The following is a 14,201-nucleotide window of genomic DNA, read 5'->3' on the forward strand; positions in this document are numbered from 1 at the left end:
TCAGCAGTGTCATCATCGCAGAGTGGGCAAACTGATGACCAAAGCAGCTTCATTCTGACCGGGTTACCAGCAGAGTCATGCACAGCATCTGTATCCACGAGCAGAAGAATCATTTAAAGCCATAACACAACATGAAAATGAATACGGAGAGATTCAACCTCACCGTTGACGAATATTTAGGTAAGTTATAATGATTATTTTTACGGTGTGAGTCGCTGTTTTGATGATGTCCGGATTTTCTAAAATGTCTGCTTACAGAATGACGGACAGTTGCATTTCAGGTATTAAAACACAAGCGTCGTGTCATTGTCTTTCCGTTTTATTTTGCAGCTGAAACGAATGTCCTCTTCTATCTGAATGATGCCGTCACACAGCTGCTTGAACATAAGGAGGAATACACACAATTTGGTGTGGTCCGATATTTTGCAGAATAGTAAGTTGTTATATTTACATTACATTTATTCATTTAGCAGACGCTTTTATTATTAGAGGAGGCATTCAGTGATTCAACAAGAAGAGGCAATACACACAAGAATGGGTAATTATGCCAAGAAACTGTTAGTGCTTTGACAATTAAGTCCTTTAGAGTTTTTTTTTTTTTTTAAAGAGAGAAGAGTTGTTTCTTCAGGTGGTTTGTCAATCCCACTCACCCGTGTGAAGCAAGCTTCATAATTGCAGAGGTTTTTTTTTAGATATATGGAGTGATTAAAAATGTATATGGGGAAATTAATCAGGAATATTTGTATTATTCTATAAACTAGTCATATACATTTGTAGGAATTGAGATTTATGCATTATCTGAAAGCTGAATACATAATATTCCATTGTCTTATGATTTTTTTAGGAAAGGTTACTGTATGACCGGGATACAAGTATATGAAATTCTGGAATCCGAGGGCAAAAAAAAAAAATTTAATTAATGAATTATTAAAAATGAGTGCTAAGTACTAATTAAAATGTGTCTTGATATATTTTTGCTAGGAAGTTTACAAAAAAATCTTTATGTAAAATGATCTTTATTAAAATATTTTAAAGACGTTTGGTAAATAATTAAAAGATTAATATGTTTGACCCATACAATGCATTTACAGATATTGCCAAAATATATCTCTGTGACTTGACATAAATGGTCATAAATGTGTTAATTTTTCTAATCAAATTTCAAATCATTTTACTCTTTTAAAGATATTTCAGGCAAGATCAACATAAAAAAGTTGAAAGATTAAGTCAATTTGACCTTTTTCTTTCAGTTCAAGTATGCCTGAAGAGGTTGTTTTCAAATTTAACTGACAAATACTTATTGAATAACATTTTAGTGATTATAAGATTGTCTTCTGTAAGTCATGACCTCTGACACTTTTATTCATGATGCTATTCATTTATTTTCTTTTCAGCTTAGTACCTTATTTATCATGGGTCACCAAAGCGGTATGAACCGCCAACTTCCATGATACTAATGATATTAAGATGTTATATTAGGGATGTAACGGTATCAGAATTCCACGGTACGGTAATACCTCGGTATGAATGTCACGGTACGGTATTTATTGAATCATTTACAGGAAAAAACAAAACTTATGAAAATACTCCAAAAAAGTGCCAAAAGTGTCAATGACATACAAATTAGCCATCTATCTGTAAGCTTTGAAACAGGAACTTCAATTTTAATAACAAAAAATTATTAAACCATGTAAAAAAATAAAGTTTCAATTTAGTATTGTTGAAAACTTATGACATTCAACATTTAATCACAGTCAGCCCATCTACCCAGATGAGAGCTCTGCTAGTCGGACTTCTCATCAAGCATCTCCCGCTGGATCTAATCTCACTATATTTATTAAACGGGATATTTCATTTATCTTGTTGTCTTTATCTAACGACATATTCCCTGACTTTGGGCATTGGAATCTATTACTTGTTCTCAGGTAACGTGTTTTGGCTGAGCGCAAAGATAAGTTAATGATTAATGTAACCACGTACATTCTGTATATTGACTGATCGCTTGCCTTTATTTCCTATAATGTATAAACTTATTGTATGTTACACTTTTAAAATGGCCATTATCGATTCTTAAAACTGATACTCAGCAAAAGAGAGGCTGTGTTTCGTATTTTCACTGAAATTGAAAGGAGGCAGTTGTTATCGGCTCCGTTTTGTTATAAATATCCACACAGTGAAGATGACGCTCATCTTATGCAGCACGACGCCTCAACATGTCTGCTGTCTAAGTTGCTAATATTAAAATGAAAATAGGCAGTTCCTTAAATCATGTTTACATTTTATTGTTGAGAAAGTGAAACAACGAAGCCAGGGTGATGTGAATGAAGTTATAAAGTACACTGTTCCCTTTGAAGATTTACCCGTGTCCTCGGTATAGTCTGCTTTTCCATATCAAACTGAGAAGAAGAGACTGCAGCCTTGATCAAACTTGCGAAGTCTGAACTTACACGGAGAGAATGCAGGACTTAACTGTGCGTGTTAGGCTACTTAATATTCAGGAAAAGCCCCAATCAGAGAGGCAAACGTCTGCAGCCCCGCCTCCGTTTTAGATGTCTCCGTTTTCCATCGGCATGCACTAAATTCCAGGGGTTTCATTACCACGACGTAAAATGGGCGTGGCTCGGTCGGTGTTTGGGAAACGCCCCCTTAAAAAAAAAAAACAATACTGAGAGGTCACCGATCATGCGCAGTACAGGTTCTTTTTTAGCGCGGTCATTTCAAACAGGATGATTATGGATAAAGAACCCACCGCGGTGGATAACGAGGGAAAAAAACAATCATACAGGTTATTTTTTTGTTTTTATAATCTTATATTTTAAAGATTTCATTAGCAAAACCGGCTGACCTCGTTTTACTCCGTTTTTCTGTCTCTGGGCTTTTGTACTTCCATTTTAAACCAAATAATAATGGTTGTGGTAAGATTAACCGTGTTTTTGTAGTTTAAAATATGGTATTCAGTCATGTTTAAACAAATAAATACCACATTTTCTGTAATAAATCGTGGTTAATTTTTCTTACTCGATCTTAGTTAATTAACATAACTCATATTTATTTTCTATTTTTATTTAAAGTCATCATACACAAAACAACTGGGATCAGGACAGGTATCTGATGTTAACTAATATAAAAGTGATCATACATGAAACCCCTGAGATCAGGACAGGTATCTGATGTTAACTAATATAAAAGTGATCATACATGAAACCCCTGAGATCAGGACAGGTATCTGATGTTAATGTATATAAAAGTGATCATACATGAAACACCTGGGATCAGGACAGGTATCTGATGTTAATGTATATAAAAGTGAACATACATGAAACACCTGGGATCAGGACAGGTATCGGATGTTAACTAATATAAAAGTGATCATACATGAAACCCCTGAGATCAGGACAGGTATCTGATGCTACTGTATATAATATAAAAGTGATCATACATGAAACCCCTGGGATCAGGACAGGTATCTGATGTTAACTAATATAAAAGTGATCATACATGAAACCCCTGAGATCAGGACAGGTATCTGATGTTAATGTATATAAAAGTGATCATACATGAAACACCTGGGATCAGGACAGGTATCTGATGTTAATGTATATAAAAGTGATTATACATGAATCCCCTGGGATCAGGACAGGTATCTGATGTTAACTAATATAAAAGTGATCATACATGAAACCCCTGAGATCAGGACAGGTATCTGATGTTACTGTATATAATATAAAAGTGATCATACATGAAACCCCTGGGATCAGGACAGGTATCTGATGTTAACTAATATAAAAGTGATCATACATGAAACCCCTGAGATCAGGACAGGTATCTGATGTTACTGTATATAATATAAAAGTGATCATACATGAAACCCCTGAGATCAGGACAGGTATCTGATGTTACTGTATATAATATAAAAGTGATCATGCATGAAACCCCTGAGATCAGGACAGGTATCTGATGTTACTGTATATAATATAAAAGTGATCATACATGAAACCCCTGAGATCAGGACAGGTATCTGATGTTAACTAATATAAAAGTGATCATACATGAAACCCCTGGGATCAGGACAGGTATCTGATGTTAATATATATAAAAGTGATCATACATGAAACACCTGGGATCAGGACAGGTATCTGATGTTAATGTATATAAAAGTGATCATGCATGAAACCCCTGAGATCAGGACAGGTATCTGATGTTACTGTATATAATATAAAAGTGATCATACATGAAACACCTGGGATCAGGACAGGTATCTGATGTTAATGTATATAAAAGTGATCATACATGAAACACCTGGGATCAGGACAGGTATCTGATGTTACTGTATATAATATAAAAGTGATCATACATGAATCCCCTGGGATCAGGACAGGTATCTGATGTTAACTAATATAAAAGTGATCATACATGAAACCCCTGAGATCAGGACAGGTATCTGATGTTAATGTATATAAAAGTGATCATACATGAAACACCTGGGATCAGGACAGGTATCTGATGTTAATGTATATAAAAGTGATTATACATGAATCCCCTGGGATCAGGACAGGTATCTGATGTTACTGTATATAATATAAAAGTGATCATACATGAAACCCCTGAGATCAGGACAGGTATCTGATGTTACTGTATATAATATAAAAGTGATCATACATGAAACCCCTGGGATCAGGACAGGTATCTGATGTTAACTAATATAAAAGTGATCATACATGAAACCCCTGAGATCAGGACAGGTATTTGATGTTAATATATATAAAAGTGAACATACATGAAACACCTGGGATCAGGACAGGTATCGGATGTTACTGTATATAATATAAAAGTGATCATACATGAAACCCCTGGGATCAGGACAGGTATCTGATGTTAATGTATATAAAAGTGATCATACATGAAACCCCTGAGATCAGGACAGGTATTTGATGTTAATATATATAAAAGTGAACATACATGAAACACCTGGGATCAGGACAGGTATCTGATGTTACTGTATATAATATAAAAGTGATCATACATGAATCCCCTGGGATCAGGACAGGTATCTGATGTTAACTAATATAAAAGTGATCATACATGAAACCCCTGAGATCAGGACAGGTATCTGATGTTACTGTATATAATATAAAAGTGATCATACATGAAACCCCTGGGATCAGGACAGGTATCTGATGTTAACTAATATAAAAGTGATCATACATGAAACCCCTGAGATCAGGACAGGTATCCGATGTTACTGTATATAATATAAAAGTGATCATACATGAAACCCCTGAGATCAGGACAGGTATCTGATGTTACTGTATATAATATAAAAGTGATCATGCATGAAACCCCTGGGATCAGGACAGGTATTTGATGTTAATATATATAAAAGTGAACATACATGAAACACCTGGGATCAGGACAGGTATCTGATGTTACTGTATATAATATAAAAGTGATCATACATGAAACCCCTGGGATCAGGACAGGTATCTGATGTTAATGTATATAAAAGTGATCATACATGAAACACCTGGGATCAGGACAGGTATTTGATGTTAATGTATATAAAAGTGATCATACATGAATCCCCTGGGATCAGGACAGGTATCTGATGTTAACTAATATAAAAGTGACCATACATGAAACCCCTGAGATCAGGACAGGTATTTGATGTTAATATATATAAAAGTGATCATACATGAAACACCTGGGATCAGGACAGGTATCTAATGTTACTGTATATAAAAGTGATCATACATGAAACACCTGAGATCAGGACAGGTATCTGATGTTAACTAATATAAAAGTGATCATACATGAAACCCCTGAGATCAGGACAGGTATTTGATGTTAATGTATATAAAAGTGATCATACATGAAACACCTGGGATCAGGACAGGTATCTGATGTTAACTAATATAAAAGTAATTATACATGAAACCCCTGAGATCAGGACAGGTATTTGATGTTAATATATATAAAAGTGATCATACATGAAACACCTGGGATCAGGACAGGTATCTAATGTTACTGTATATAAAAGTGATCATACATGAAACACCTGAGATCAGGACAGGTATCTGATGTTAACTAATATAAAAGTGATCATACATGAAACCCCTGAGATCAGGACAGGTATTTGATGTTAATGTATATAAAAGTGATCATACATGAAACACCTGGGATCAGGACAGGTATCTGATGTTAACTAATATAAAAGTAATTATACATGAAACCCCTGGCATCAGGACAGGTATCTGATGCTACTGTATATGATATATAAAGTATTTGACACAAAAGCCGTGGGATCGGGACAGGTATCTTAAGTTATAACAGTATTAATGTAATCTGAGAGGTATCTTAAGTTAATTTGTTTAAAATAACATACACGTACTTCACATGAAACCCCTGCGAATACGTACAGGTATCTGAATCAAACGGCTGTTTTCACAATCTGCGCATGATCCGTGACCTATGCAAATTCACAGATAGGCCACGCCCACCCGATGACGTAGTAGCGGTTACGCTGTACTGAAACCCCTGGAAAAAAGTGCCTGCCGTTTTCCATCATCCACAATGAGACGGAGCAGCAGCGTTTCAAGAATGAAAACAGCCTCTCCAGCGTTTTCGAAACGCTCCGTTTTCGGCGCTCGAGAACTCCGGCGTAGTGTGGACGGTTGGCGTAACCGTAGCAAAACTTATGCGTTTTCAAACTAAAACGCATTAGTGTTAACGGGGCCTTAGAGTTTTCCAGCTCTTTTCATCCCCGCTTCTAGCAGCACACTCCATTTCCGCATTACTGGATCTGTAGCGACAACAGACCGCAAGGGATGATGGTCAAGCATGTGCTGATGGGTATTGTAGTTTTTGCTATCTCCCGTTCGCTTCATTCGCCTGAGCAAATTTTCTCAGAAGACCTATAGTTTTACCGAGTCATGCAACTTCGGTAATATCGAAAAAAATTTATATTGCGGTATGACGGTATTTACAATACCGTTACATCCCTATGTTATATCGTTTGCAGTTTTACCAGTGTGAAGAATGGGAATCATGTGCTCTTCAGAGAATTCAGTTACATCAAGGCAACACCTCATAACAGAGAATCCTTCATCCACATCTTCTGGAAATGCTTCAGACAGATAGGAAAGAATGGAGGTGAGGATAGGCAAATGTGCCCTTTTTATTTATTTTAAAGATATTCCATAAATGATTAGTGTAGTTGCTTGCATCAGTACATTTACAGTCAATTAATACAGCAGTTTTTTATCTGCAGATCTGTTGGCAATGTCAGAATACAGCTCACTTTTACAGCTGTTGTGTCCTGACTTTCCTGCTGAGATGGTACAAAACACTGCCAGGTAGTTTTGTATTTTCTGTTTGATGATTTTATTTTTTCCCCCTTTCCAATATTTCACTCTAAAATGTAATTGATTAACTTAAATGAAATAGTGTATTATATTTGATTGATTAACTTCTATATTTTCTTTATATCTTAGGATTGTCCTGATTGACGATGCCACAGACTGTCTAATGTCATTCTCAGATTTTATTTATTCATTCCAAATCCAGTTCTTTTATGAAGGTAATAAACTGTACTATACTATACTATACTATACTATACTATACTACACTACACTACACTAAACTATACTATTCTCATACTATACTATACTGTTTAATATAACTATAAATATGGGCATCACAGTGGCAAAGTGAGTAGCTTGTTTGCCTAACAGCAGGAAGGTCGCTAGTTCGATCCCCTGCTGGATCAGTTGGCATTTCTAGGTGGATATGCATGTTCTTCCCGTGGGTTTCCTCTGGGTGCTCCAGTTTCCCCCACAGTCCAAAGACATGTTCTGTAGGTGATTTGAATAAGCTAAATTGGCTGTAGTGTGAAAGAATGCTTATGAGGGTTTCCCAGTGTTGGGTTACAGCTGAAATGGCATCCGCTGCGTAAAACATATGCGGCGACCCCAGATTAATAAAGGGACTGAGCCGACAAGAAAATGAATGAATGAATGAATTTATATACTCTATATAATTATACTAAACTATATAATATAATATAACAATACACTGTAATATTACATTGTACTTTGAGATCACTTAATAAAATTAAATGGAATATTCACTTAAAATGATTAAAAAGTAAAAAGAAATGGTGGGAAAAAGCTATTAAATTAATACAATATAATGTAAAATAATAACATTTTATATTACATAATATAATTAATAATATAAAATAATATAATAAAGCTGTACTTTAATTTTTGCCAGTGAATTCAAATTAATAATCAAAAAGTTATTAAACTTTTTAAAATAGATTGTATCCACTAATGGGGTGAAGCAGTGGCACAGTAGGTAGTGCTGTCGCCTCACAGCAAGAAGGTTGCTGGGTCGCTGGTTCGAACCTCGTTTAAGTTGGCATTTCAGTGAGGAGTTTGCATGTTCTTCCTGCGTTCCGGTTTCCCCCACAGTCCAAAGACATGCTGCAGGTGAATTGGATAGGCTAAATTGTCTGTAATGTATGAGTGTGACAGGCCGGCCGGAATGTGTAAAAAAAAGTCGTTATCATATGGACAAGTCTAAATGGAGGACTTGTTCCAAAGAGCCGGCCCCGCAACCATACCCATACGGGACTAAGGCCAAAGAGGAATATATATATATATATTAGTGGTTATAATATATTGTTTCTTATACATTCTGATATATAATAAAAATAATAAATAATAAAATACAATAAAGTAACATACTTTGCTTCTTATTGACATTAAAATACATTTAAATGTTCTTAAAATGTCTTCAGTGACAGAACCTCGTTTACAGCAGAAATGTAAGACAGTTTAAGTGTGTTCAAGTTAAATACTTATTAAACTGCTTAAAAATAAATAAGTAATTCATTCATTTCCAATGAACATTAAATATCATGTTGAAAGCTGAGATATTAAGAGGTCTTGCTTGCACAAATGCATTTCTAACCTTGAGAGTAACAAAAGGCTATAGTTACAACCTCACCATGTTTTTTGGTTACTCAAGGCTCCGCCTTCCTCCAGAATGATCCAATCCTCATGCATTTTCACAGAGTTTGTAGAGAGCATCTCTGCCATTTACCAGGACCTGCTGTCAGGCAAGAACCCGAACACAGTCATCGTGCCGACTTCCACCTCAGTGGAGCAGTTATCCAGCTCAGCCAATGACAAACCAGACGTTCAGGAGGGTGTAGATGCAACCATCTTTTGCGAATGTATAGAGGGACTTTGTGAAAGGTTCAAACACAAGTAAGATATAAAAAATAGGCTTATATAGTATTTACTTATAGGATTACCTAATATAATGCAATCTTATCTGCTTGTGATGTTGACTGAATACTGTTTCATTTGAATAAAAAAAAAACAATTTTAATAGCAGTTTGTTATCACTGTTTAATCAAATCACTCATTAAAGAGTTAGTTCACCCAAAAAATGTATAAAATAGTTTTTAATCACTTACCCTTATATCAGTCAGTTCTACTAAGACTTTGTTTATGTATGTTTGATATGAAATCTGAGAGCTCCCTCATCCTCCATAGACAGCAACCAGACGTTCAAAGTTTAGAAAAGAAACCACAAACATTGTTAAAATGCTCCATGTGTCTTCAGTGGTTCAACTGTAATCATATGAAGCTCCACGAACTGTTTTCTGCATCTAAAAACAACTTTGTTCGGCTAAATCTTCCAGTCAGCTCTGCTGACTTTAATATATTTTAATAATATGTAGTAGTACTGCCTGTAGTAAACACACACCCTAACAAGAAGGAGAACTGTTTTAGAGAAATATAATCAATTGTATATTGTCAACATCAATAATCATATTGCATTTGGCACTTATTAACTGTATCATCACTTATCATTACCATCGACATAGACACTGAGAGCTTATGTAGTATTGGTTTATGTTATCATAACAAAGACTCAAACAATGTTCTTTGTGCATTTGAAATGACATAACTGAGTGAATGACACTTAACGACAGTTGTCATAAGCATTCATAAGACTAATGTCATGATTATAAAGGTGTCATAACGGTTCTATGAACACTTCCTCCTGATAAAGGGTTACCAATGTTATTGATGAAATTTTCCCTAGATACCCCTCAACTGTTGCCATTAAGGAGATATTAGACAATACCCAGCGAGTGTCTTTCTACGGCTTTCTGATGGCCTTGGCCAAACATGAGGGAATAAACCAAGACATCGGTGAGCATTAATATAAATACTTTTGTAAAGTGTTTAAAATTCCATTTGTATGCATGTTTGATGTGTTGTTTAGAAGTCTAAACTGAATGCTTCTGTCATCAGGGGCTCTTCCCAATAAACCGGACCTGCTGATTGACCCAGAAATGGACCAGGAGCTGGAGAGACTGTGAGAGAGACGGACTAGCTTCAAAGAGTATATTACAGTCACTTGCTGGTTAACTCTAAACAGTTCATTATCAAAATGCTTTTTTACCTTCTCCCTTTCATTAAGGGTGAAATATAGCTGTTTTGTAAGTTTAATTGGCTTACTAATGATCAAAAAGTTGGATCAAAAAACGAACCAATTCTGAACCCCAGAAATGAATCATTAATAATTCCAGCCTTGCATCACAAACCCACAATTGTTCGTGAGTAATTGCGTATGTTTTTTATTGGCTATACGCAAAGAGTAAAGAGTAAGTTTTTGTTCTTAATATGCTGAGAGCAGTTTCAATTAATGTCAAATAAATCTATAGACATTATAAGATTGCCAAAAACTTAAATAGTTACAAAGAATGGTGACCCGTCTTTTACCTCGAACCTAAACATAACATCACTGATATGCGAGCAGAAAGTACGAAGACATAAAATTCGATCATCAAAATTAATGCGAATAAGCTACTAATATTGCAATATGTAAAAAAGCAAAAGCACGAAGGCATGCCTTAAATATAACAAAACTGGAATGTGAACAAATTGTACGAAAAGGTACAAATTGTATAGTACAATAAATTATTAGTTATATTAGTTATACATATTAGTTACTAATTTGTCAAAATGTGAAATTGATAGTGGCATGGTGGCTCAGTGGTTAGCACAGTCGCCTCACAGCAAAAAGGTTGCTTTTTCGAGCCTCGGCTGGGTCAGTTGGCATTTCTTTGTGGAGTTTGCTTGTTCTCTCTGCATTGGTGGGGGTTTACTCCGGGTGCTCCGGTTATAAGTGTATAAGTGTGTGAATGTGAGAGTGTATAGGTGTTTCCTAGTACTGGGTTGCACCTGGAAGGGCATCCACTGCATAAAACTTATGCTGGATAAGTTGGTGGTTCATTACGCTGTGGCGACCCCAGGGCTTAAAGCATTCCGGCACCGTGCCGGATTTCCGGTGTGCGGCCATAAGGGAAAAAAATACAAATTTTAGAGCCTGTGCATACGGTCTAGATAGGGATGCTCAAAATAATCGATTAACCGTTAACTGAAATGGTGCATTTGTAAGCAATTATTGGTATCAGTTAAACGATTAAAAATATTATTTGATATTTTTAATTTTTAATTTTTATTTTTAAAGTTCTGCTGCATAAGGGATCGATGACAGCGAACAAGCTTTTTGCGTTGAGAGGTGCATCTGTTGAATGATTTAGTAACAGCCGTGATTGTTTTATGCGCTGCTTATTCGTCCTTAAGCGTGTTACGTCAGTCGCATCTTTTTCATTTTCAATTAAATAAAAGCACTGCAGGGTTTCTTTAAAGGTAACAGCAGGGTTTGTGTTGTCAAGGCGACTACGGCAAACTTTTAATGATTAAGGAGAGACTTGTGGTCGCTGTTTCAAGTTATCCAGTGCTGTATTACTTTACAGATCTGGATTATCACAATATTATTAAAAATGACAATTATAACATTGACAGCAACACAACTTGCGCACAATATGGGTCAGCTGATTCAGTCATTTCCTAGTGACATAAATGGCGCATTGCGCTTAAAAAAAACAAAAAAAAACTATTGGGTAATTTAATAAATAGCATAAATAATACTCGGTACAACTACTGTTTCTACGTTGCTGTGACGGTTGGGTTTAGGGTTGGGGGTAGACATTACAGTAAATGGGAAATTTAATAAATAATATAAATAATTCTCGTTAACTTCCGGCCGAAACTGTATCCGATCTAGCAACAATCTAGACTGACTTAAACACAATCAAATGAAAATGGAGGCATGGCTATCCACCAATATTCTGGTAAAATTTACTCTAACTCCATCCCAAAACATAATATCACTTGTAAACATAAGCATATCAAAACAAATGAACATGCAACATTTATATCAATTTGCTACTGTTTTGCTAATAGGAAAAAAATAGTTGCAAATTGTCTTGATATTGAAGTGTCATTTACAATAGTGTAGTTTCGTTTTACAAGATATTAGCTTTGTTATGGTTACGTCTGGCATCCACACTACCCTTGAATTTTCAACCAATGAAAATACAGAAGACCCTGTTTTAGTATTTTTCAGCCTAAATGGATGGTAAAGTCCAGATCGGATACGTGGCTGGCCAGAAGTGCGATATTCACATCAATATAGCAGCATTTTTTATGATACTGTTTAACAATAATTAATATTTTTACAGTATTGTGACAGTTGGGTTAAGGGTTGGGGGTTGGAATTAAATAAAATTTAGTGGTTAATTTTATAGATAGCATAAATATTACTCGGTACGACTGCTGTTTTTACGTTACTTTCTGTAAGCTTGAATAGTCACGTGTCATTTTTAGGCTGTATACTGTGGATGATGAAGATTATTTGTCTGAAATGCAGTAAAAACGACAGTCTATATGAGGAGCAAATGCCATTTTAAAATAAAACACACTAGTGTAAATGTAGCCTCAGTTATTGTCATCGTTACTGTTTATCACACTAGTGTAAATGCAGCCTCAGTTATTGTCATCGTTACTGTTTATATCAGTTTTTTCAAGTGCTGTCGAAGTCTCTGAATCTGTAATCCACATACTGCAATGGCTGTTAGCTTTCTAAATGCGCTGTAAGCAGTTAACCAATCATGACAGACTGTACCATCTGACCAATCAGAGCAGAGTAGGCTTTCAGAAAAGGAGGGGTTTAGAGAGATCATATCCTACCTGAGCAAACCATTTCAGACATTGTCGAAGACAGGTAGTACTGTGATGTATATTAGAGAAACTTGGAAGTATACATTTACAGAAAAGGGTCTTAAAGAGGACTTGCGGTCTATCGTTTCATATTTTACACATGCTAAATCATGCTAGAAGGTAGATCTGAAATTTATTTGACACTGTGTTTCTTTGAACGTTCTAGCATAGCTCAAGTCGCCATCAGCCCGACGTCCAACAACAACAGCAGCAGCAGCGCTTTGGGACAGAAGGAAATGTCCAAGAAAGCCTCGCCACGCAAGTCCCTGCACCAGCGGAAAAGGATCGAAATGGAGAGCGACGGATCCACAGAGGAGACAGACTCCTCTGAAAATTAACATGCACCGATCTGCTTGATAGATGTTTTTTTAGATAATAATTAGTGGCATTTCTAAAGTGTCTCTCTGCATATTCTTTGGTCACTACATACTGTAGATTTTGTCCAGCTACACTGTAACCAAAAGAAACAAATACTGATTCAGAAAATGAAATAGCCTGTCATAGTTCTGAAATGTCATTTACTTGATGTTATTACTGTATGTGCACGCAGACTTTTCATTTTTAGTGATTCAGCTCAACCGCTTTTAATGAATGGTTCTATTACAAAATCGCCATGTTTAAGATCTGATTTCTTAAGAAATGTGTGATCGTCACTGCATGATAGATATATGATATAAAGTGGGTTTCAGACCGAACAAGAAGCACTGCAATAACTGTGCAGAGCTGCAGCCCTCAAGGAGTTGAGTTTGAGACCTGTGCTTTAACTGATTATATTTTATTTGTGTTACAACATCGATGGTGTAAAAGGAACCTTATGAAATTGAAAATAGTCACATAAACTTCTCACAAGAAGTTTATCTTTGGCTAGCTGTTAACACTAGCTGCGCGCATATAGTCCATTGTTGGACCAAACATGAAATGTCCCATTTTGGTGTTCACGTCAAATAAATCAGTATTTTGGAGCTGCACTAGAATCCTGTTCAACTGCTTGTTAACTAATATCTAATCAGACAATTAGGGAAACAAAAGTGAATTAACTTACTTTTAATGGGA

The 14,201-nt window shown here is 35.7% G+C and overlaps 1 protein-coding gene across 6 annotated transcripts; it reads left to right on the plus strand.

Moving 5' to 3' along the window:
• The first annotated feature begins 51 nt into the window (after positions 1-51).
• On the plus strand, positions 52-14,122 carry cstpp1 (centriolar satellite-associated tubulin polyglutamylase complex regulator 1). Of its 6 annotated transcripts, none has more exons than XM_087310662.1 (9): positions 52-180; positions 331-433; positions 7,019-7,149; positions 7,268-7,352; positions 7,491-7,576; positions 9,077-9,272; positions 10,120-10,229; positions 10,332-10,422; positions 13,315-14,122. In XM_087310662.1, exons 1-8 carry the CDS (start codon positions 132-134, stop codon positions 10,397-10,399), a joined length of 828 nt encoding a protein of 275 aa, XP_087166788.1. In that variant the 5' UTR covers positions 52-131; the 3' UTR covers positions 10,400-10,422; positions 13,315-14,122.
• The last annotated feature ends 79 nt before the right edge of the window (positions 14,123-14,201 follow it).

This window comes from Danio rerio, chromosome 25 (assembly GCF_052040795.2).
Source record: "Danio rerio strain M-AB ecotype USA chromosome 25, GRCz13ab, whole genome shotgun sequence".
NCBI classification, from domain to species: domain Eukaryota; kingdom Metazoa; phylum Chordata; class Actinopteri; order Cypriniformes; family Danionidae; genus Danio; species Danio rerio.